General features: G+C 41.8%; 1 protein-coding gene across 1 annotated transcript; it reads right to left on the reverse strand.

Moving 5' to 3' along the window:
• Nucleotides 1-1,743: 1,743 nt before the first annotated feature.
• On the reverse strand, nt 1,744-22,772 carry DAPL1 (death associated protein like 1). The gene is given in 6 exon segments (XM_088022147.1): nt 1,744-1,860; nt 10,505-10,565; nt 13,550-13,637; nt 14,215-14,239; nt 14,241-14,263; nt 22,715-22,772. Coding segments are annotated over 6 exon segments (372 nt in total).
• Between the last annotated feature and the right edge of the window lie 1,750 nt (nt 22,773-24,522).

Raw genomic sequence — 24,522 nt, forward strand, 5'->3', positions numbered from 1 at the left:
CCCACTCCTGCTCTCTCTCTTGCTCTCTCTTTCTCTCTGTCTCAGGTAAATAAAATCTTTAAAAAAAGGAAGTAGTAAAGGTCAGAAGTAGAAACTTAGTCTCCTAATCTCAGTCCAGTGTCCCAGCTAGTGTCCACCATCCTCTATATTTTGCTACTGTCCCCTGGGGAGTCATGGCTGACCTTGAACTTCTGTGCATTTACAAGAACAATTGTGCCTTGCAACACTTACCTTTCTGGAATATTTCTGACAATGGTCCAGAGGACTGGGAACTGAGCTAAGCCAAAGTGGGGTGGTTAGGACTCACTGTCTTATTGATTCATGCTGCCACTGGCTGAAGTCTCAATATTGTCTCCAACAATTTTCTTATTTCTGAAAAAGAGCCAAACAATGCAGGGGAGGAGGCAAGATGCGTCATCATGACCACTGGACTTTAGCCAAGCACTTTTGGAGTTCCAGGAACCAGAGATAGGCATGGCACCAGGTCACACTCCAAGGGTTATCAACCTATAACATGATGGCCTAGAGGACTGACCACTTTTTTTGGGTCAAGACAAGTGCTGACTGTTGGATAACATTATTAAGGAGAGGTGCAGATGGTGGAGCTATAAGTGACAGCTAAGCTTTGTAGAAAAAGGATGTGGTTGTCCCCTACTATCACCTGAAAATCCCCTTGGCTATTCATGTGTGAGTATACGAAGAGAGAGAGAGAGAGAGAGAGAGTATGTGTGTGTGTGTGTGTGTGTGTCTGTCTGTGTGTGGTGGAGGGTAGGAGAGCTAGAGCAGGTTCAGCTTGGCAACACTTTCTCTCCTATCCTCACCTCCAGTTAAAATCAACATCTAGGGATGTCTGGGTGGCTCAGTCGTTGAGTGTCTGCCTTCAGCTCGGGTCATGATCCCAGGGTCCTGGGATCCAGCCCCGCATCGGGCTCTCTGCTCTGCAGGAAGCCTGCTTCTCCCTCTGTCAGCCAACCCCCTGCTTCTGCTCTCTCTCTCTGACAAATAAATAAAAATCTTTAATAAAAAAATAAAATCAACATCTATACCCTAACCACAATGCCCTACAGCATCACGACCTCCCTAGGTTCTTGAGCATGAACTTTGTGGGAGGCCCTGAGCCAAACTGTTGCTGAAACTATAATTCTACCTTTCATCCTCGATTGCTTTAAAGAAGAGATTATGTTTGTAACAAATTTAAGTTTTTCATTTTCCCTCACCAAATTTTCAAAACAAACTTACGTATTTATGTGGGGAGCTGGAAATGACCTTTCACCTCAAGTAAAAGCTGGAGCGTCTGAGGACAAACATACCAAGAAGAATCACTCCTCACGTTTGCATAGAGTATTGACCTTTGCACAGCTCAGAGTATTCCTCTCCCACCTCTGTCCTTCCGAAAGAACTCACTGTGGGTGGAACAGCTCAGGGTCAGCATCAAGGAGAGGGCTTATCCTGGGAGGTGGAGTGGAATACTCAAGTATTCTGGATTCTTCCACACAATCCACTTCTTCCATAGGATTACCTATGTAAATATCAGTGGGATCCTGACCTGGACCAAAATGAGGCCCAGGAAGGCACTGGATTTATAAATTTGGATGCTTTATTATCTAAAGTCAAAAGAGAAGATACAAAAGCTGTTTTATTTACCAAGCAAGTACACTGGGCCTATGGAAAATTTTGGTCCTTTTCGCTAAGCTGTCTGATGTTTGCGGCAGTTGGCCAGATGGCTGTGTTTTACATTCCAGCTTAACATTTTCGAGGCTGCTGAATAATGTAGATCCTTTTCAGTGGAGTGACCTTCTCCAGGGCAGGTCTGGGTTTTTGATGTGCCAGGTGCATTACTGCTGGAAATTTATGGCTGAGCTAAAGGTGAGAAGGAAAGAAAAAATAAGCGTATTGGATCTTTTTGGTCATGCAGTATTAGAGTAGCAGAAAGCAACACAGTTGGTCAGGAGAACTTCACAGTTCTGGTTACTTCTTTCATATGTCTTTTTCCCATACCATCTCCAACTCTGGACTCACACGGGTATGCATTCATCCAGGTTTCTCTCATTAGCTTGCTTCCGATTTTGAAAACCATAAACTATATCATACACAAGATAATATGCAGAATATACATATGCATTTATATGTACAATTTGAAGGGACATTTTTAAAGGTAGAAATGCTTAATTATATCTCATCAGTCTTCCAAGATTAACAAGTATTCTGGTGCATATATGGATCACTATATTCTAAGGAGGCTGTAGGGGACACCAGAGAAGAGCCCACAGGGGAGGAACACCTCCATTTTCAAAAGATCAGAAATAAAGAACCTCTGAAAGATGTTGGGGAGAGTTAGGGTCAGTTAGTACGTTGAAGCGTGTGAAATGGCTGTTTTTGTAGGTAAACAATGGTCCAATATTGGCAATTTCATATGGTTCAGTCTCAACAGCCTGGTAAAAAGAAAGCTGAGGAGTGATTAGTAGCTTCAGGTAACAGGAGATCTTATTAGTCACCCCATGGAAGGTATCTGTGAGGAAAATGGCGCAAGTGTCTTTCAATGAATACAGACTGAGATTTTGACAATAAGAGGAATTTCATATAGAATCGAGAGATCTTATGGAATTTACACTAAGGACAGCTTCAGATGGAAAAGATGTTCAATGCTGTAAGCAATTCAGATGTAGTATTCCTAGGAGAAGAATTTGGACCCCGTGACCTTTTGGGTCCATTCCAGTTCTTGGTTTCTAAGCCGATCGATACAAATACCAAAGGACACCTATCTTAGCCAGCAAGGAAGGGATGCCTCAGCTCATGAGGAATTTAACTTATCATTGTAGAACTTAGATGCCCTTGCCCTGACACTCAAGTTAAATAAAGGGGAAGATAAACTGCACATGACCCCAAGCACCACATTGTTCATGATTTGTTTGGGCTCTTCTAAGCCAGGGAAAACATATGTGCCTTGTATCCCTTCTCAAATACCCCTGAGCTCCGGGCACACAGCCTTCCTTCTCATGTGAAACTTGACTCCAGAAAGTCCTTTCTTCTTGGTCTTAAACAATTAAACACACTAGGAGAGTATACACTGAAGTTTTAACAATGGTTATCTCTGAGGGATTATGGGCAATTCCCCTTCTTCTTCTTTACTTTGCCTGTCAGTATTTTTCTAAAAATTTTCTTTTACAATGAGCAGGCAGAAGTAATATCACAATGAAACCCAAGGATGGTCTCTGCTGGTGTTCTAGGAGGAATGGAGAAACACAATTGAGGTATTGGTCATAAATGTTGCTTTAGAATCTAAAAAAAGAGCCAGTGACTTTTTTTTTTTTTTTTTTTTTGGTCAAATCAATTATCATTGGGCCACAGGACATTTTAGAGTGTGGTAAGGGCAGAGTGTTATGTTTTTCTTTTAACATTAGAACCAAAAGGAAACTTAAGAGGCCACTAACTTCAATAGTTTTCTTCCAGACTGGTGTCTTTAGTGTCAACTAGAACAGATGGATTCTTTCAAGTTGGCTCTAAACCACATACAAGAGATTACAGGTGGGAGGGATGCCTGCCCGTTTACTTCAAGTCAAGCACAAGGTGAAGGGAGTGAGAAAGGAAGCAACAAGTAATTCGGACATAACAGAATGTGGGCAAGTAGCTGAGGTGAGACGGGGCCAGATGACAAGTCGTCACTGAGGAGACCAAGCCACAGAGTGGCCGTGAGAGTGACCACGGTGAGGGTGGGAAAGGAGGGGCAGAGGCACCGACTCATGACCTGACCATCTCTAGGCATATCTCCGCACTTTAGAGGCTATAATTTTTTTTTAATCTCTTAAAAAATCGTGGTAAAATCCACAGGACAAAATTTACCATTTCAACCTTTTTTAAGCGTACAGTTTGGTGGCATTAAATGCATTTACACTGTTTTGCCACCATCTCTACCATTCATCTCCTGAACTTCTTCAGCACATCAAACTGAAGCTCTGTGCCCTTTAAACAATAACGCCTTACTCCCGCTCCCACCTTCCAGCCTCTGGCAACCACATTCTACCTTCTATCTCTATGAATGCTGACTACTCCAGGTATCGCATGTAAGTGGACTCCAGTGGGATTTGTCCTTATGTGTCTGGCTTCTTTCATTTAGCATCATGTCTTCAAGGCTTACCCATGTTGTAATATGTGTCAGAATTCCCTTCCTTGTGAAGGCTGAATAATACCCCACTGCCTGTGTATATACTGCATTTTGTTATCCGTTCATATGGATGATATGATGATGGACATTTGGGTTGCTTCCCCCTTTTGACTATTGTGAATAATGCTGCTATAAACACTGGTATACACCCAAAAGTAGAATTGCTGGATCATAGAATTCTATGTTTAATTTTTTAAGGAACTGCCAAATATTTTTTTAATTTTATTTATTTATTTGACAGAGAGAGACACAGCGAGAGAGGGAACACAAGCAGGGGGAGTGGGAGAGGGAGAAGCAGGCTTCCCGCTGAGCAGGGAGCTGGATGTGACGCTCCATCCCAGGACCCTGAGATCATGACCTGAGCCGAAGGCAGACGCTTAATGACTGAGCCACCCAGGGGCCCTGCTATATTGTTTTTTATAGTGGCTGTACCATTTTACATTCCCACCAGTAATGCACAAGGGTTAGGGGCTACATTTTTACTAAGGCATTTAACAGAGGTCCTAAAAGTTCTGCTCAACTGCTTTTCAGGAGGGGACTGTTGGAGATCAGAAGGAATGGGAGGCTGTCTGTAGGGCCTGTTGGCCATCTGTGAACTGAACTGGGAAAGTTTAAGGGGGAAAAAAATCAACACGAGTGAGAAGGAAGTAGAAATAATTCTGGCAAAGATAACAGCCTTAGGGAAACTGCCCATAATTATTAAATTACAAATGTACAGGTTTTAGGGAGCCCGTAGCAGGGCTGTCCAGCAACTCTTGAATATATAAGAGAATCAAGTCCTTGTTCTCATATGCTCTAATCCCTCAATGGGGAACACCTGAATGTAGAAGGACTTGGGGGTTGTTGGTGGAGAGTCTATAAAGAGTCTTCCATCAGAATTGAAACTGTCAGTAGGGCTCCTGAGTGGCTCAGTCGTTAAGCGTCTGCCTTTGGCTCAGGTCATGATCCCAGGGTCCTGGGATCGAGCCCCGCATCGGGCTCCCTGCTCCGCGGGAAGCCTGCTTCTCCCTCTCCCACTCCCCCTGCTTGTGTTCCCTCTCTCACTGTGTTTCTCTCTGTCAAATAAATAAATAAAATCTTAAAAAAAAGAAACTATCAGTAAAATGGTCAACCTCGAAATGCCCTAATTCTTTGCTATAGATTTTGTATCAGTGGTGATAAGAAGATTGTATTTTCAAGCTGGAACCAGAAATAAGTAGGAATAGCTTTCCAGAGTACAACCTCCAACGAAGCTTCAGGCTGGCATCTGAGCTTTGGTGAAGCTTTGGATTTCTCATCATTAGTCTTTATAAAATGACAGGGTTTGTAAAAAAGAAAGGTGTTTCTTGTCTGATTCATTAGGATAAGAGAATCTCAGGTAACCCCACAAGAGAAAGAATTCAAGGCCAGTGTGTGTATAAGGATTTCTGTCTTGCTGTGACTCCATCACATAAGGGGCAACATACTGAACTTGAAAAGCAGATCAATAGAAACTGCCACGTGGAGAATCTACCTTCATCTTGGGTAGCTGTGACCTCAGAACCTATAGTTTTCGTTTCAGAGAAAAAAGCAAAAGAAGTATAATAAAACTCGTTATGATTGGAGCTGGGAAAGAAACTCTAGACGCAAGGAAATCAGTGGCAGGTTTTGGTTTAGAGCCCGAAGTGAGGTAGTATTCGCAGACTGGGAGCTCTTCCATTCATCTTTCCAGGGTGTTAACTTCCAACTTGAATGTTGGCACTTAGATTTCCACACCCCGTTAAGCAAAATGCTTAAAACAAAACATTCAGCTCGAGTCCATGAAATTCAAGGATACTCCTACGGTGATGTTCTTCTACAGAACAAGAGAAACCTTTTTAGATTTGCAGATGCCTTTGAGAGTTTCCGCTCCCTCAGGATCCCATTTCCCATACATCTCACTAACTCTGCAGTGATGACACATTTGGCAACTTGAAAAGTGCCCCAACTTTAACTAGGCTTCAACAGCCCACCCCCTCCACACCATAACCCAACCTTGTTACTAATGCTTCAACTGGATACTCTCATGTTCAGAGTGGCTTCACAATTATTGCCAAATTTAACTTCCATAACTGTCTAAAGAATTATATTTGGCAGTATCATCCTCTCTCACTCCCTGCCTTTAAAAAAAAAAAAAAAGATTAAATGAACAACCGTAAATCTCAGAGGAGCTACGTGACTTCTAAAAGGTCAAACAGCCTTGAAGGAGTTGGTGGAACTTGGTCTGAGACCAGTTCTCCCAGATTTTTAGCCGAGGGAATTTTGGGGTTACATAAACCTTTTTCTGCAGGAATACCAGGTTATATGGCCTGTCACCAGGCAACATGATTTCTCTCATTAAGCAGGGCTGGGAGAGACAGGAAGGGCTGACTGGAGAGGTAAGGAGGGAAGGAAAAAGGTAGAGGGAGAGAGTTCTGTGTGCAGGGAGGAGTTGGGGGAAATAGTGGGAAAGGAAAATTTCAGGTTGCTTCCCATTTAGATTCATACAATTACAAGCTTTGGGAGATTGTTTTTCAATCTCCCAAATCTCAAACCCTAGGTTGATTTTAAAGTAGGGTATCCAGGAGCGCCTGTGTGGCTCAGTCGGTTAAGCTGCTGCCTTCGGCTCAGGTCATGATCCCGGGATCCTAGGATTGAGCCCCGCATCAGGCTCCCTGCTCAGCGGGGAGCCTGCTTTTCCCTCTGCCTGCAGTTCCTTCTGCTTGTGCTCTCTCTCTCTCTGACAAATAAATAAAATCTTTTACAAAAAAATAAAGTAGGGTATCCAGAGAGGAGTAACATATGGATAGAAATCTCTTGCCATGTTTAAGTGGTTGATGAGATCCTATGAATAGGACTGTCCTCTTACTGCCTTAGACTTTTTTTTTTTTTTAGAGAGAGACAGAGAGTGCACACATATGCGTGGGGCTGGGGGCAGAGGGGGAGGGAGAGAGAGAATCCCAAGCAGGCTCCATGCTCAGCGTGGAGGTGATACAGGTCTCGATCTCACAACCCTGAGACCATGACCTGAGCTGAAATCAAGAGTTGGACGCTTAACTCACTGAGCCACCCAGGCGCCCCACTGCCTTAGACTCTTAAGTTCTTGCTTTGGTATGAGAATTAACATGGGTTCTTGGAACCAGACATAATTCTAGCTGAGGTCATGTATGAATGTTACTAAATGCAGAGGATATAAACCTCATTTCTTTTTTTTTTTTTTAAGATTTTATTTATTTATTTGACAGAGAGACACAGGGAGAGAGGGAACACAAGCAGGGGGAGTGGGAGAGGGAGAAGCAGGCTTCCTGCCGAGCAGGGAGCCCGATGCAGGACTTGAGCCGAAGTCAGACGCTTAACGACTGAGCCACCCAGGCACCCCAAACCTCATTTCTGCTACTGTATTTCTTCTGGCCAATTGTATATTTTTAGGTCTTCATGACGATATATATTGTGGGGGCAATGGTTATGCTGGTGAAAATCCATCAGCAGATATCTCTATTTACATTTCTCTATCTTTTATATATCTTAATTTTTTTGTATGAGGCAATATAGTTTATGCATTTTTTCACTTAAAAAATTACGGTATAATTTATCTACAGCAAAACATACCCTTTTTATGGTACAGTTCCATGAGTTTTCACAAGTACATACAGTTTGTGACCAAAATCAAAAGACAGAACCCTCAACCCCCCAAATTCCCCCCTGTCCCTTTGTGGTTAACCCCTCCTCTCACCCCCAGCTCCTGACAACCGCTGATCTCAACAGATCTATTTTTTTAAAGGCATTGGTCTTTCCACCCCAAGTTGACTTTTACTATAAAATCTTAGAGGCTCCTGGGTGGCTCAGTGGGTTAAGCGTCCGACTCTTGATTTCAGGGTTCAGAGATCAAGCCCTAGTTTAGCGCGGGATCTGCTTAAGATTCTCTCTCTCTCCTTCTGTACCTCCCTCCTTCCCTCTCACACTGTGCGCTCTCTCTCTCTTAAAAAAAAAAATCTTATTATGCTTCAGGTTGAAATATGAATTCAGGGACGATTTTTCTTAGTGGTAAGAAGACACATGGATTCCCACCAATTACCATATTCAAGATAGTCATACATGGTGATCTTGGGACTTGATTTTGTTGTTGGCCTCTTATCCTTTGCTTCGGCTTCTGAGTGTTGTCCTATAGGATACCCACCTGGGAATAGAAGCTAACACTCATGAGAGCTAATTGTACCCGGCTCTGCCAAGTACTTTGCATATATTATATAACTTCGTTTTATTCTCACATTTTTGTGAAGTGGATACTATTAGCCACATTCCCATTTACAGATGAGGAAACAGAAGCATAGAAAAGGGAAGAAATCTCATTGACAGAGCCAGCAGGAGACACAACTGATGTCTGATATCAGCCCTGTGCTAACCAGTAAACTATGCACTCTTAGCCACAGTCCTACTACAGTACACTTTGAACTAAGTGTTAAAGTTGTTTGTTTTTTTATACAGGTAGAGTGGCTGTTAAAAATATTTTAACAACACACCATCTCAATGTTTTCTTGTAGTTTAAAATACAACTTGTTGTTATTGTTTTTGGTTTTTCTTTTAATCTGTGGAATAAGGAAGTGATATTTTTAACTGAATGGAAAAGAACTCCTCTATGTCAAGACATAAGCATATATGTCTATAAAAAACAGTGTAGACTCTGGCACGGTAACTGATGTATAGCATAATCAACCTCTACTGACCACTTTCTTTAAACATTTTATTTTGGGTTAACATATATCCTAGAGGAATGTGTCTAATCCCTCCAGTTCCATTTACAACTGTGCACAGTCTGTGGCCCCCGCAGAAGCGGCATTTGGTGGGCAGGTGCAAGAGGACGTGGGATGCAGAAGCTGGCAGGCTGTGTTGCTCTGGCACATTCATCCCAGCCCTTCTTCTAAAGCCAGGAAGGCAAAGAGTTGTTTATGACCTCAGCTCAAATCTATTTGTGGGAGAACCAAGCCCCCCACACTAGAAGGCTTTGTAGTTATAGCCTATAATCAAGATCTTGCCTTGTACTGGGGCACCTGGCTGGCTCAGTCAATAAGGCATGCGACTCTTGATTTTGAGGTGGTGAGTTTCAGCGGCATGTTGCACATGGAGATGACTTAAAAAAAAAAAAAGATTTGTCTAGTACCATCTGCCTGGTTACATCCCATGGACTTAGGACACGCCTGCTTATTTCACTGCTACTAAGCAGAGTGCAAACAGGTTACTCTGTGCCAGGCACTGTTCTAAGAGCTTCATATGTACAAACTCACTCATTCCACACAGCAACCCTGAAAGTCTTCTGTATCTCCATTTTTTTTTTTCAAAGTAGGCTCCATGCTGGACATGCAGCCCGACACAGGGCTTGAACTCCATGACCCTGAGATCAAGACCCTGAGATCAAAACCTGAGCTGAGATCAAGAGTCAGACACTTAACCGACTGAGCCACCCAGGTGCCCTTCCTTATCTCCATTTTACAAATAACTTACCTAAGGCACAATAGAAGTAATTTGTTCAAGGTCCTACCAATAGTAAGTGGAGAAGCCGCTACCACATGGAGGCCCCTAGAGGTCTAGCTGCTCAGTTTCTGCTCCCATCTTTCCAGACCCCTGATTTTGGCAGTGACAGCTAGTCTTCCTTCTGTAAATTATGCACAGTCCTGTCCCTTCAATTAACGTGAGAGCAGCAGAAAGAGTGGTTATTTGTTGCTTTCAATGCAAATTATCTGCCCCCTAGAAATAGAATAAGGACCCTCACTTAGTTTACCTACAAAATTTAAAAACAAACTAGTAAATCCAAAACCAAACCACTGTCGATCTGGTAAGAGTTTTCTGAGTTTCCGGAGCTACTCAGAAGAAATACAAGATAGAGAAATAAACTCAGCCAGTGCCTAGTGCTCCTCCAGCCCTAACCTGTGCAACCCTCCACCCCCCAACCTTCACCTCAAATCAAATATTGCCTTGTGGGTATGCAGTGGTGGGGAGGAAGGCCCCACACGGCTGAATTCCCAATACATAGGCTGCTTTTTTTCTAAAAAACATGCCAGTGTTTCTGAGGAATATTTGGGATGGCAAAGTACAACTCTGCCAGTTTGGTGTCAGGATTCTTGCCTTGTTTTCTATCTTATTTTTGAAATGATTTATTGAATAGACACTAGGAATCTGGGAGAAACAGCTCTTCTCACCAAAACTTCTTTGTGTTCCTTGGACTGAGGGCAGAGTCTTTCACAAGATGGCAAATCTCTCAGTTGGATAAAAGCTCAGTGCTCAGTGCTCGTTCACCCATGCAGCCTGACGCGTTGCATAAATACTGACTCGGAGCTTCCCGTGAGGGGCCTCACCCACACCCCCACTCACCTTCTCCAGTGTGTCATTCAGAGCATCCATCGCCTGCAGTTTGGCAACACTTGCAATGGTACTGTAAAAATGAAAGAAAATTTCATATTGGCAACACTTGCAATGGTACTGTAAGATGGGGCACCTGGGTGGCTCAGTCGTTAAGCGTCTGCCTTCGGCTCAGGTCATGATTCCAGGGTCCTGGGATCGAGCCCCGCATCAGGCGCCCTGCTCGGCGGGAAGCCTGCTTCTCCCTCTCCCAGTCCCCCTGCTTGTGTGCCCTCTCTTGCTCTCTCTGTCAAATAAATAAATAAAATCTTAAAAAAAAAGATGAAACAAAATTTCATATAGGACCGGAAAACTTTCCTACTAGGGAGGCTAAATGATTGATAGGACGGACTATCTACTTGGCCTTTAAGCTTTTACTCTGCTTGGCAGTATCCAGAAGAAAAAAAAATTCTGCTTCTGTGTGCCCATGTGCTACAAAAATCTTTGTAGGCCAAATTATTATTACTGGTGTATTTTTATTTCATCTTTTCATTGGAGTATATAGCTTGGTGACTCTTCATAACTAGTCAAATCAGCTGCCCCCAAGGATAACCACTACCCTGACTTAGAGCCCTGCAGATTAGTTTTGACTGTTTCTGTACTTCATAAAATGAATCACAAAGCATGGACTCTTTTGTGTTTGGCTTCTTTTTCTCAGGCCAATGTATTTTGTAGGAGAGCATCAATCAGGGCTGAGCCTGCTTGTACAATTTCTTGATGGAAACTTTGCTCTTGGCATTTTTTTTTTTCTGGATGGTTGGCGTTGGTGAGTGGAAGTTATTAGGAAATGGACATAGACTGATGATACTTAGAAATTTATTTCCTCTGATACATTTTGCAAAAGCCATTCTCCAAGATGTCAGGAGGGATATTTGTCCATGAAAATGAGGCCCTCATATCTCCTGCAAGCAATTCCTCAAGCAGAGGAATGTCAACAGCTGAGGTGAATTGAGGGTGGAGCAAATGAAGTTTCAGCTTCAGGGCCCTCCCCCTGCACCAGCTCCTTCCTAGTCAGGCCGGTGGCGAACCCTTTCATATCTGTAATGTTTTACTATTTTTCTTTAAAGTGGCCCCCATGGGGCGCCTGGGTGGCTCAGTTGTTAAGCGTCTGCCTTTGGCTCAGGTCATGATCCCAGGGTCCTGGAATCAAGCCCCACATCAGGCTCCTTGCTCAGCGGGAAGCCTCCTTCTCCCTCTCCCACTCCCCTTGCTTGTTTTCCTGCTCTTGCTGTGTCTCTCTCTGTCAAGTAAATAAAATCTTAAAAAAAAAAAAGTGGCCCCCAAATCCTACACACATCAGGCCCCAAAAACCTGTAATTGTTGCTGGTGAATAGGGCAAGAGAGAGAGGGAGTTATTTCTTGCTGTTTATGTTCCTCAGTGGTCCCATTCTCATTTGTTTTAAGATTTTATCTATTTATTTGAGAGAGAGAGAGCGTGAGAGGGGAGAGGGTCAGAGGGAGAAGCAGGCTCCCCGCTGAGCAGGGAGCCCGATGCGGGACTCAAATCTTGGGACTCCAGTATCATGACCTGAGCGGAAGGCAGTCACTTAACCAATGGAGCCACCCAGGCCCCCCCTTCTCATTTTTTAATAACTATTAGAAAACAATTGAGTTTTTAAAAAGGGTTCCAATCTCCACTTTATTACTCTCTGGTCAACTCTTCCTACAGTGCTCGGCTGATGTCAGAATTCATAGTTAAGTAAGTCCCCGTTTCCTGAGGTGCAGAGCAATGACTGCCCTGTCCACTGGCTGCCAACTGGATGTCATTTCCAAGCCAAGACTTTTTAGTTCCCAAGCCCCTGGCCCAGGCATGTTAACCAGGGTCACCATAAACAGGGCTTAGGCTTGGTTAGGTTTTAGTAAGAGCATCAAACCAGCCTGCAATTCAACAACAGTCTGGTGTCATTTCAAGTGCTTTCTCTATTCTAAGAACTGTCCTAGAGGTTGGTTCAGAAGATAAATGATATGTGACCCCCGCCATTGAGGATTTACAGCCTTAGCTTTCATTATGTGACAGTTATTTTCTGATATCAGAAGAAACAAAAACATACTGGTAATGGGGCAAATGAGCATTTCATTTTACAGTGGAAAAAATCCTCAGAAAATTCCCTTCCCAGAAACTGGGAAGAAACATTTAAAAGAGATTTTGATATAATTTCATGTGAAAGAGCCAGAGAAATTCCATAGTCTATTTCCTTCTGCATTCCGTTTCTGAGACTATTATACATCTTAAGGATGCATCCCTGAACGTCCTCTAATTGACTCCGTTTGAATCTCTCTTCAACTCATCTGTGGAAATGGTCTCTGAAGCGCCCCCATTACGTCCTTGGAGGAGCCAGTTTTGCACGTTTCTTTCTTTTCAAACACGGTCATTTTCCTTAACCACAGTCCACTGGTTGGGCCATTTGTGCACCTGCCCAGCCCACAGTTCTCTGCTGAGTGCGGGGAATGGTGTCTTTTGTCAAGGTTACAGCGGAAGGAGCGGGGAGGAACCAACTTCAGTGTCTCTGTGCCTTCTGGCTATGCCAAATATAGTGGCCATTATTTTCTAAATAATTGAGTGATGGATTTAAAATAACGCCCCCCCCAAAATATTTATTGTTAATTCAGAAGATTTGTGATATTTGTGATAGAAAGCATATTATGAAAACAGGGCCAGCCTAGGGACATTAAAAGCTAATGTGATAATAGGATCAAGGAATATGAGTCCGGTTTGGATGCACTCAGGATTGTGCTTTTTAAGTACAAGGCAGCTGGGCTGGCTGCAGAGAAGAGGAGGATGTGAGTAGTGAGGGGGCCCAGAGAGAGAGTCTTCTAGAAGGTAGCCACCTTTCACCTGAATGTGCCTTTCATCTTTAGCCCCTGTCACCACTCCTCAGCTGGCTGCCTCTAACCCTGCTCAGCAAAGGCCTAGGGAGCCTTGGTTTGTCCTAAAATGCAGGGAGGCCTCTGACTTCCAGAAGCAGTCACTCAAAAGTCCTTGAGGTGATGAAGACGAAGAAATTAGGTATTCCTTACCTTGTTTTCTCTAATCCTGTTTTTTTGGTATGTCTCTCCAGGACGCCAATTTCTTGTTTTTTAGAAATTCGCATTCCTCCAGCCTTTACTATAAACAAATAAGCATCAACACAGGAGTCGTGGTTAGAATAAAAGGAGTAGGTTTGCTTTTGTTATTCAAGGTCTGAATTTAGATTTGAAAAGAATTTTAGAACTTACTTTTTGAAGACCTAAACTTTTATCTAAAACAACACAATAAAACGTTACCTTGAACTGAATAGAAGAAAAAAAATATTGTCTCATGCCGACAAGATGGGAAAGGGGAGAAAGGCTGAGGTCTGCTTGTTTATGTTCAGAGAGCAGGAACTGAGGCTAAAAAAAGCAGCAGAGGTTTACACCTTTGGTTTGGGAGGAGAATAGCAACATACTCCCTTAGGCATTTCACTGAAAAACATTTTTTCTTGTTATCAAACCAATTATGCTTTTTATGATAGCAACAGACAATCACAATGTGACCCTCTTGTTTTCCCACAAGATTAAAGTTTGTGCAAGGCTTGCATTTTTTTTTTTCTTTTCAACTAAAGCATTCAAAAGCAGATTCCAAGAGATGAGCCAAAAGTCAGGGCATGCGGTGGTAACAAGCATTTAATTCAAGAGCGATGCCTCTGATCCCACCAGAACCCCACCTTCCATCCCAGACCCCAAACCTCTGGACGTTGGCCAAGCTCAGATGTTCTAATGAGTAATTAAACTACATTAATAATCCTGCCATTCAGGAGATCAATTAGTGTTAATTAGGCTACAGATGACCTAACAGCTATTCAAGTGTTTAACAGTGTCAGATGAAATCAACTTTTGAAAAGGAACAACCCATTTCAGATTGCAAGTCAAAGCAAATACTTCTTTCTGTTCCCAGGAAATCTGCACATCTAAAATCTGACGAGGTCAAATGAGAAAAAGCTAAATGGACATTGATTTGTTTGAACCTGTTAATTCTTTTTATGGAAATGTCAGATTGGCAAATTCTAAAACTAGCTCCAATAAAATGAAAAGTAAGGAAAACCTATTCTATTTCTTGATGCGCTTAGGAATTTGACTTTATCATTGTTCTTTAAAAATTATTACGTAGTTTGTTGATTTTGTGAAACATGCATAAGGCACATAATTCAAAAAAGCATGAAAGGGTCTGCAGTCTCCCTCCCACCATCATTTCCAGCCCCTAGTTCATCTCCCTAGATACTGCTAATGTTAGATGTGTCCTGTGTGTTCGTCCACAGATATTCTACATATTACTCTTGTTTAAATGACAGCGTAAGATACACATTGTTCTACATCTTGTTTGTTTATATTTTTCATTCAATCATAAATTTTGGAGTAAATTCCCTATCTATCTATAAATGGAGAAATGGGTTGTTCTTTTTCACATCTGCTTTAAAATTTCATTATGTGAACGTTCTGTATTTATTAACCAATTCCCAAATGTTGGACATTTCAGATGTTTCTAATTCATTGATGTCACAGACAATGCTGCAACAAATATCCTTTTATATGCATAATTTTGCACAAGTGCAAGTATACCCGTGGGATAAATTCCTACAAGTGATCTTGTTAGTTCTTAAGGGTATGCGCATTTGGAATTTTGTTACATCTTGCCAAATTGTCTTTCCCAGAGGCTGTACCAGTTACAACCTCACGAATAATGATGACAGTGATTGTTTTCCCCTACTTTTGGCAACAATGGGAGCTGGAAAATGTTTGGTTTTCTTGACCAGTAAGTTAAAAAAAAAAGATAACTTGTTTTAATTTGCATATCTTCTATTTTACTAAAGGTTGAGCTTGTTTCTGTGTTTTATTTTTTTTTAAAGATTTTATTTATTTATTTGACAGAGAGAGAGACAGTGGGAGAGGGAACACAAGCAGGGGGAGTGGGAGAGGGAGAAGCAGGCTTCCCGCCGAGCAGGGAGCCTGATGCGGGGCTGGATCCCAGGAGCCTGGGACCATGACCTGAGCCGAAGGCAGATGCTTAACAACTGAGCCACCCAGGCGCCCCTGTTTCTTTGTTTTAGAAGGCATTTCTATTTTGTTTTTATGAACTGCTCAATTTCTTTTGTCCATTTTTTTCTATTTGACTTCTACTCTGTTCTATTAATCTCTCTGTCCATTTACATGCCCTTGCAACTCTATTTTAATGAATGTAGCAGTATGTACATATATATGTATATATGTTTATTAAAGAACAGTTGACACACAATGTAGCATTACATTTCAATGTTTGATAGAGAGTCCTTTTTTGCTGTTTCCTTTGCAGAATTTTACTAGCAGAATATTCTAACTTATTTTTCCATATGAACATTAAAATTGGTTTGTCAATTCTTTCACAAAAAGTCCTGCTGGTATTTTTTTAATGGCCTTGCTTTAAATTTATAGATTTTTATTTAAAGGGAAAATTCGTATGTTTATATTCCTGGTTACTCTCTATTCAAGAACATGGTATGCTTTTCCATTGCTTACATCTTCTTTTGGGTCCCTCAGTAACTAGTTCGCATAAATCTTACACATTTATTGTTAGGTTTATTCCTTAAGCATTTTATCTTGCTTGTTGCTGTTGCTGTTATAAATGGGGTCAATTCTTCAATTCTAACTCTGACAGATTGTTGTTCTTATATCATTGATTTTATAACCAGACCTTATTGAGTTCTTATTGTTTGTAATAGTTTTTTTGTTGATTCGTTTAGGTTTTTCAGGTAAAAAAATTATATAACCTTTAAAAAATAATAGTACTACTTCCTGTAGAATAATGTTAAATAGTTGTGATGGTTGACATGTTCATTATACTAATTTTTAAGAGATGGCTTTTAGTATTTTCCCATTAAGTATGATGTGTACTTAGATGGATACACACATACAGATACATATGCAAATATTATATATATTTATATTTTTTTTCATATTAAGGAAATGTTCTTCTATTACTATTTCACTGGTCTTCAAAATTACAAATGCCTTTTTAGCATTCATAGATATGATCCATGCTTTTTGTCCTTCGTGTGGTTACTTGTATTAACAGATACTAATCTATAAAGATAGATTAATGGATATCTTACTATCAAACCATTCTTGCATTCAAGGAATAAACTCCACTTGGTCATTTTGAATCACCCAGTTGTTTTTTCATTGACTATAAAAGCTTCTCATTAGAATTTTGTATTATTAGATGCAGTCTAGGAAAAGAATGCTATTTTTACACATGGTCTGCTTTAAATTCATGCACACACAGAGAGAGACACACATTATATGAGAAAAAGGCATACAAAGTAATCAGCAACAGAAATCAAATGATGAGAAAACATCTTCTGAACAGCCATGGAATATAGATGTGAAATAAACCAAGGGACGGCATTCCCAGGAAGACTGAGGAGGGTGTGCCTCTGTGTGAGGGGGTTGGTGTTCACAGCACTGCTGTTTCTCTCGCGCTGAGACGAGCCAAACAGGAGGTCTAGAGCTTGGGCCTTCAGTACTCCTCCCAACTGTGTTTTTCTTTCTCCTTGTGACAAGTGCTTTTGAAATACGGAGTTCTGTAATTATTTTCTTATTAATATTCCTTGTGTTTTCCTTGATGCTATTGTTCCTACATATTTTCTTCTACCTGGACTGATTATTATCACCAACTATAGAAGCAAACTTGTTAATGGTTAAAATAAGCAATAGTTAAAAATGAGATGCCTTTGGAATGTTGAGTTCTATGCTACTGATTTGCAAAGACCTTGACAACCTAGAGAAGTCAAGAGGAGAGGGACCAGTGTGAGGAAGGAAGCCATGTCACAGGAGGAACAAGGGAGCCTGGAAAGATCACTTCTGAAGAAGATAGCCTCAAGAGAGTGTAGGTGCCATCTTCAAAGATCTGAGGGGCTATCATGTGGAGGAGGAATGATTTTCTAGTGAGGAAATTTTTTTTTTTTAAGTAGGCTCCAGGTGTGGGGCCCAACGTGGGGCTCAAACTCCCCACCCTGAGATCAAGACCTGAGCTGAGATCAAGAGTCAAATGCTTACCTGACTGAGCCACCCAGGTGCCCCTCCTGGTGAGGAAATTTTATGTAGGGTCAGATAGCTCTACCCCTACTGAGCTCTGGGACCTTGAGCAGGTTACTTAAACCTCTCTAAGACTCAGTTTCTGCATCCTTCAATAATACTAATTGTTGAGGTTGCTCTTGACAATAGAGGTGACACAAGCACCTGGTTCACAGTAATTGTTATTACTCGTATTTATTTGATGTTGTTCCAGAGGAGAGACTGAAGCCAAAGAATGAATGTTCCAGAAAGGCAGAGCCTGGCTACTAGCCTGGCTAGATTGTATTATTCAAAGGGAAGTAGGTTGCCTAGTACAAGAGTACGTCCCTTGGCTCTCTGTTAAAGAAAAGGAGTCCACCTGCCATGAACATCTCAGAAGGCTTTGGGGGAATTTGCCGGAAGTTGAACTAGGTGATCTTTATTCTTAAGTCTTTTCCTCCAAAATAAAATCACTTTCCTCCCTTTGGAGGGAGTTTGGAAAGAATATAAGGCACTTAACAGAAAAGTAAATGCCAAAAGAAATTTAAGAATGCATTCTTAGGAATGTTCTTAAGAACAATAAAACAGAGACATTTGAAGGGAAATTAAAAGTCCTCCTAGAAGATTCCTACTTTCATCCAGGAGTCTTTGAATCCTCTCTGTGATGGGGCTCTGTGCTCTAAGTCAGTGATTTAGGAAGCATAAGTAAACCACACACACCTTGGATTTCCAGAGCACAGTTCTTGTATCAAACTTGTTCTGGTGGGTAATTTGCTTGGTCAGCCATGTACAGTAGAAAGACACAGAAGAGAATATCCCCATACTCTACATGGCTAATACTAAGATATAGATTAAGGCTCTCACTACTTGGTGTGACTGAACTAGATGGAACCAGTTTGTGGGAGGGTCATCTTCAAAGCTTTGCTGGGAACACTAGTCACACTTGTCTCCCAGAATCAAGATAAACCATTGTAAATAAATATTTACAATCCAACACAATCAGATACTTGCCCATGTTCGATAGACCAGATAGGTCCGACTCATGAGAACTCTTCAAAGTTTCACTGTATCTAACTTAGTTTACTTAAAGTTGTAATAATTTACACAATTCCATGTTTGGGACTATATTGCCTTTTGAACTTCTGTAGAAGGACCAGTCGGAATTGGGCAAGGTAAAATATGAACTGATTTAACATTTTAACAGTTCTTTGAGTACAAATACATAAGGATAAGACTTTAAGCAAAATGGGGGCGCCTGGGTGGCTCAGTCGTTAAGCGTCTGCCTTCGGCTCAGGTCATGATCTCAGGGTCCTGGGATCGAGCCCCACATCGGGCTCCCTGCTTACTGGGAAGCCCGCTTCTCCCTCTCCCTCTGCCCTTGCTTGTGTTCCCTCTCATGCTGTCTCTCTCTCTCTGTCAAATAAATAAATAAAAAATCTTAAAAAAAAAAAGACTTTAAGCAAAATGAACTAGAGATAAAAAATGTAAAAGAGAGAGATGCCCTTCTGGATAGTTTCATTAGAAAAATCTAAATTTATGTGGGGAAAATGAACCTTTGCTTTCCTATCTCTGAGTAAGCATTATACTCTTGTGGCTGCTTTTGTAGTGTATAACTTTGCAAAAATAGGCCCTTGAGTTAAGGATGCTATATGATAATTTTCCAGTTAAGATTTTCCAGACAACAATTTTTGATAGAGGATAGTCGAGATAAACACACATATGCCCGCAAAGTAAGCTTTTTTCCTTCACTAATCAGTGGAAAATGGAGGGGAAAAGCTGAATAACACAAAGGTTTGTGCACACTCTGCCTTGTGACTGAGCTGTTATATTTGAAGATTTTAACTAAGAAGTTAGATGTTCGCAAAACATTCACTTTGCACTTATAGTCAGTTTGTCAGCCCATTTTAAGATGTCAATCAAGACCCAAAAGGAAAGTCAGGAAAAGGTGGTGAAGTAAAGAGAGAGGGCTCTAGAGCAGGAGAGCTTTGGCATGGGGCCCACTTTATTTTCAGATCTCAGCCCCATGGCCCCCACTAGCGGTGTGGCTTTGGGCAAGTCCCTCAACCTTGCTGACTTTTAGTTTGCTCTTCTGTGAAACAAGGATGATGGCGCATCGCTGTCTACAGGGCTGCTGCCGTGTCTAGGAAAGCAGCTGGTCTTGCCGTCATCCAAACCCTTGTCCCCGTGATATGTGGGGGAGTGGGTCTCACAACCTCTCCTCGAGCCTCACAGATCAACCCCCATACATTGACTTGAGCAGACTGGAGTTGAGAGAAGGAAGCCTTCGGTGTTTGTTCTATTTCAAATGATCCTGGCCCTTAGGTAGCTATGGTTTCCCTCTCCTTTTCTGTATTTGATTCACACTTGGGCATGTCTCCAAACTTCCCTCTCTCATTAGCGAGGCAGAAAACTGATTCTCTGGGGGTTCCTTCCACAGTGACCCCTCTGATGGCTCTGATTCATTTGACTTAAACCCAATTACAACCTGCAAGAAATACAGAAAAACTCAGGAACTCCTGCCCTTTCTAGTTCCTCATGTACTTGGCTTCCTCCTATCACCTTCCACTCACACATTGGCCGTTCATATAATGGGGTTCTTCTAAAACTGAGAGCGAGGCAAATCAAAAAAGCAGAAAATCCAAAGCTAAGCTGACTAGCGCCTTGACCACCTCATGTTTAATATAGTCTTTTTCCCAGCACAAATTATAACCAGGGCTAACCAAATTGAGATGTATACTATATAAACATACATGAAAGAAACATGGCTAAGCACTCCACACGTAGGTGGGACGGAGTTACAGCTGGTTGGTTTCTGAGAGGTTTCATTTTTAACTATGATGAGGCAGGCACATGTATCTGGTCCATTTCCTTCCATTCCTTTCTGTTCTGACTGCCGCGGCCGGGCCTCATGCAGCCCTCGAACATCAGGACAAGAAATGGACAAGAAAACTTGTCTTGTGATCGATCATCTTGCGATCGATCAGGGAGAATCATTCCTTCTGCCAGCCGTGTGTTTCACTAGACCTGCATTTTAAGGGGACTAACATTCATGCGCCAGGTGCTTTACATGGGGTTTCTCCTTTAATTGTCTTAACAACCATATAATATCGATGCTATTTATTAGCCGCTGCTTTAAAGATGAGGATTCTGAGGCCAGAGGTGTGGAATGAAGGCAGAGGTTAAGCCAAGGCTCTGCCCGATTCCAAATGCGGTGTCAGAACCTTCCCGCCATATCACACCTGCTGCCCACTTTCAGGGATCTCTATATTGCTTATAAAAATCAGTGAAGAATTTAGTGGTGTTTTGGCAATGAATTATTTTTGTTCCATAAATAAAATTTTGTACCATAGCAAACTGGTTCAGACTTAAAATATGTAGCAAGACAAGCTGAAGGATGAGGTTTCTTTGTTCCCTTGCTCTCAGTGGGGAGGCAAAAGTCTGCCTTCATCTCCATTCTAATTATCCCAAACCTCTTATCTGTAGTGTCACAGTTCATAATAATTAATTGTCACGCCAGAGGCATTATGACATGCTTGATGGAGTCATGGTGTGCTATGTACACAGAGTAATTAGCAATCATTAGTGGTGGGACAGAAAGTTCCTGGTGGTTTCATTCAAACTTTCATTTGGTTAAGTTTATCTCTGTGTTCTTTGTGCATAAATGTAATTTAGCAAATCAGGTTTTAGCTTACCCATTTCATGAAAGATTCGGGTAGAAGTGGTGGGAAGACAATGTGTTCTTTTTTTCTCTCTATTATGAATGTCTCTTCTGATAATTTGCATGTATATTTCCTGACCATTAGTTAGCATCATTAACTTTTTAAAATTTATTTTATTTTATTTATTAATTTTTTAGAGAGGTGGGGAGGGGCAGAGGGAGAGAGAATCCCAAGCACACTCCACACCCAGTGCACAGCCTGATGTGGGGTTGGATCTCACAACCCTGAGATCATGACCTAAGCCGAAATCAGGAATGTGACGCTCAAATGACTGAGCCACCAGGTGCCCCCAGCATCATTAACCTTAGATATAGATAATGTTAACTATTGCTAAATCCAATTTTAAGTATAAAATGTCAGGAGTCTGCCACAAGAAACCAGGGCATGGTGCCCAGAACTTGAAGCTCAGAATTAGTAGTAAAATTCGGATTCTTTTCAGGTGGGCAGCCCACCAGAAAGTCATCGAACCTCTGTGTCAGTTTTTGAAGCTTTCTGAAGGGTATAGCTGCCACCATCCTCTGCAGCAAAGATGACTGAAATAAGCTCGGCTTAGAGGTGCCAAAGCATTATGCCAATAAATAAATTTTGTCAATGGAGAAAGGCAAGGACAAAGTGGTTGAGATTTTGAGATGTTTCTTAAGGAAAAAAAGAAGGAAGGCAGTTGAAAGAACATAAAACTGACTAAAAATAGTCCTGCACGCCTCAGCCAATCTATATGAACATATGGTTAAATACAATAAAACTAATTTCCGTATTTCAGAGAGCATAAGTTAAAAAAAAAAAGAGTGAGAGAAAACTGTGGATACTTTGCAAAACACCTTGATTGCTACCTTTCCCAGTCAGCCCCCTCCAGGGCTTGGGTCCGTATTAAAAAGTGCCCGTTTGTTTGATGACAAGGCAAACTACATTCTGGATTAACCTCGCCCAACCCCAAAGCCTGAGAAGAAAGAGAAAAATAAAATTGTCCTCTGTGCGGAAGTGGGTTTGCCTGGGTCCAAAGTCAGAGGGTGCACAGTCAGCTTGGGGTGACTGGGTCTTCGAGCTGGCACGTCTTGGGAAGAAGGTTGCCATGGCAGTAAATCTTCTTCCTGTGGGGTGTCGCTGCTCACCTACAGCCTGGGAGGGAAGGTCCAACCTTAGCTATCCCTTTTCACAAGCTCTGAATCCCTTACACCTTCATCTGTAATGAGGCTTTAATTCAACTGGGGCTTGACAAATCCTCAGGGGGTTTATTCACAAGCCCAGAGAGTTCTAAGACATAGGAGGCCATCAGGCGGTGGGAAGTTAAAGCAACAGGGGACGTTGAGAACCCTGGCTCTGCTGGGGTGCCCCCGTAGCAGGCATTGATGGAAAGAAGAGCAGTGGCTGCAGGGAGACCAGGGCGCTCTGCAGGACGGCAGAGGGCAGATGGGTAGCCTACCTGCAGGAGGATGCCCCCCTTTCAGCGGGGAGAGCAGGACTTGCACTTCATTTGCCATAGCGCGTGCCAGCGCCGGTGCCAAGGCCAGGACGATGCTCTGGAGGCTGAGTACCAGCACCTGCTGCCCCGGTGCAGCCTGGCTTTATATGCTCAGGGGGTGGGGCCCCCTAAGGGCATTGCTGAGCAGCAACAGGGCTTGTCACCGAGCTTTCTGGGAACCCACCTCTCCTTGGCAAGCTTTCTCGCAGAAGAAAACTTTCTTCTTGGTCCCTTTATCTCAGAAAGCAAGGTAGACAGCTGAGGGACACTCCTATTTTCTTTTGCCAGAGGAAGAGGAGAGGATGAAGTTCAGTGGAATCCTTTTTCTTCTTAACTATTCATCCATCAAGTACATATGGGGCGCCTCCAATGTGACAGGCACCACAAGGAGGTCAAGATTTTTGTTTCAAGACATCTGTAGTCTTGCTCAAGAGACAACTAGAAAACAAAGCACGATGTCTTTGCCCCAGCCTTTGGAACTGTAAGCATTCATCCTAAGAAAAGAATCAGGGATGTGCACAGAGACTTCTGTTCAAGGATGGCAATCATGCATTTCTCTTTCTTTTCTCTATTTTTTAGGATTGATTGGTATCAATATCAACATCCCATAATAGAGAGGGATAGTTAAGATATAGCCATGGGAATACTATGCACACATTACATATTATATTCTCAGATAATATTTAATGATGTGGAAACTTTCATGATCAGATGGTGAAAAAGTAGGCTAGAAGCCAATGGATGCCAATTTTGTTAAAAACAAAAGTCCAAATTTAAGCTTTATTATATCTCCAGTGCTGATCAAAGTTGAGCATATGGCAGTTACTAAGAAATATTTCTTTGTTCTTCAATACAATTAAAAACTTCTGCTCTTCAAAAAAACAACAACAACCCCCCCCCCCAAAACAAAAACTTCTGCTCTTCAGAAAGTATTGTTAAGGAAATGAAGACCAGCCACAAACTGAGGGGAAAAATAAAAAAATGTCTAGAACACATTTCTGCTAAAGTACTGGCATCTAGAATACATAAAGAAACAACTCAGTAATGAGAAAACAAACAACCCAATTAAAAAAAAAATGGGCAAAAGATTAAAACAAAAACTTCACAAAGTAGAGATATTGACAACAAATAACCATATAAAAAGATGTTCAATATCATTAATCATTAGGAAAATGCAAATTAAAACCATAATGAAATATACTACATATGTATCAGAATGGCTCAACCAAAAAAAAAAAGGATAATACAGCATCCTAATGAAGATGTGGGGCAACCGAAACCCTCTCCCATGGCTGGTGGGAATGCAAACTGGTAACTTTGGAAGTTGGTATGACAGTTTTTTGTAAATTTCTTATAATATTAATCACACACTTACTGTATGACTAACAATCCAATTTCTAGGAATTTTCCCAAGAGAAATGAAAACACATGTATGCACAAAAATCTATGTATGAATGTTTTAACAGCTCTGTTCATAATGGACAAAAATTAGAAACAATCCAAGAGTCCATAAGATGTAGAATAGATAGACAGATTGCAGCATATCCATACAATAGAATATTACTCAGCAAGGGGTGCCTGGGTGGCTCAGTTGGTTAAGCATCTGACTCCTGATTTCAGCTCAGGTCATGATCTCGGGGTCATGAGATCGAGCTCCATGTTGGGCTCCACACTGAGCATGAAGCTGGCTTAGGATTCTCTCTCTCTCTCTCTCTCTCTCTCTCTGCCCCTCCCCACCCCCTGTGCTCTCTCTCTCTCTCAAAAAAAAA

Source organism: Eumetopias jubatus, unplaced genomic scaffold (genome assembly GCF_037043125.1).
Source record: "Eumetopias jubatus isolate StellerSeaLion01/CBP00866 unplaced genomic scaffold, mEumJub1_p1.0 scaffold_3, whole genome shotgun sequence".
Taxonomy (NCBI): Eukaryota; Metazoa; Chordata; class Mammalia; order Carnivora; family Otariidae; genus Eumetopias; species Eumetopias jubatus.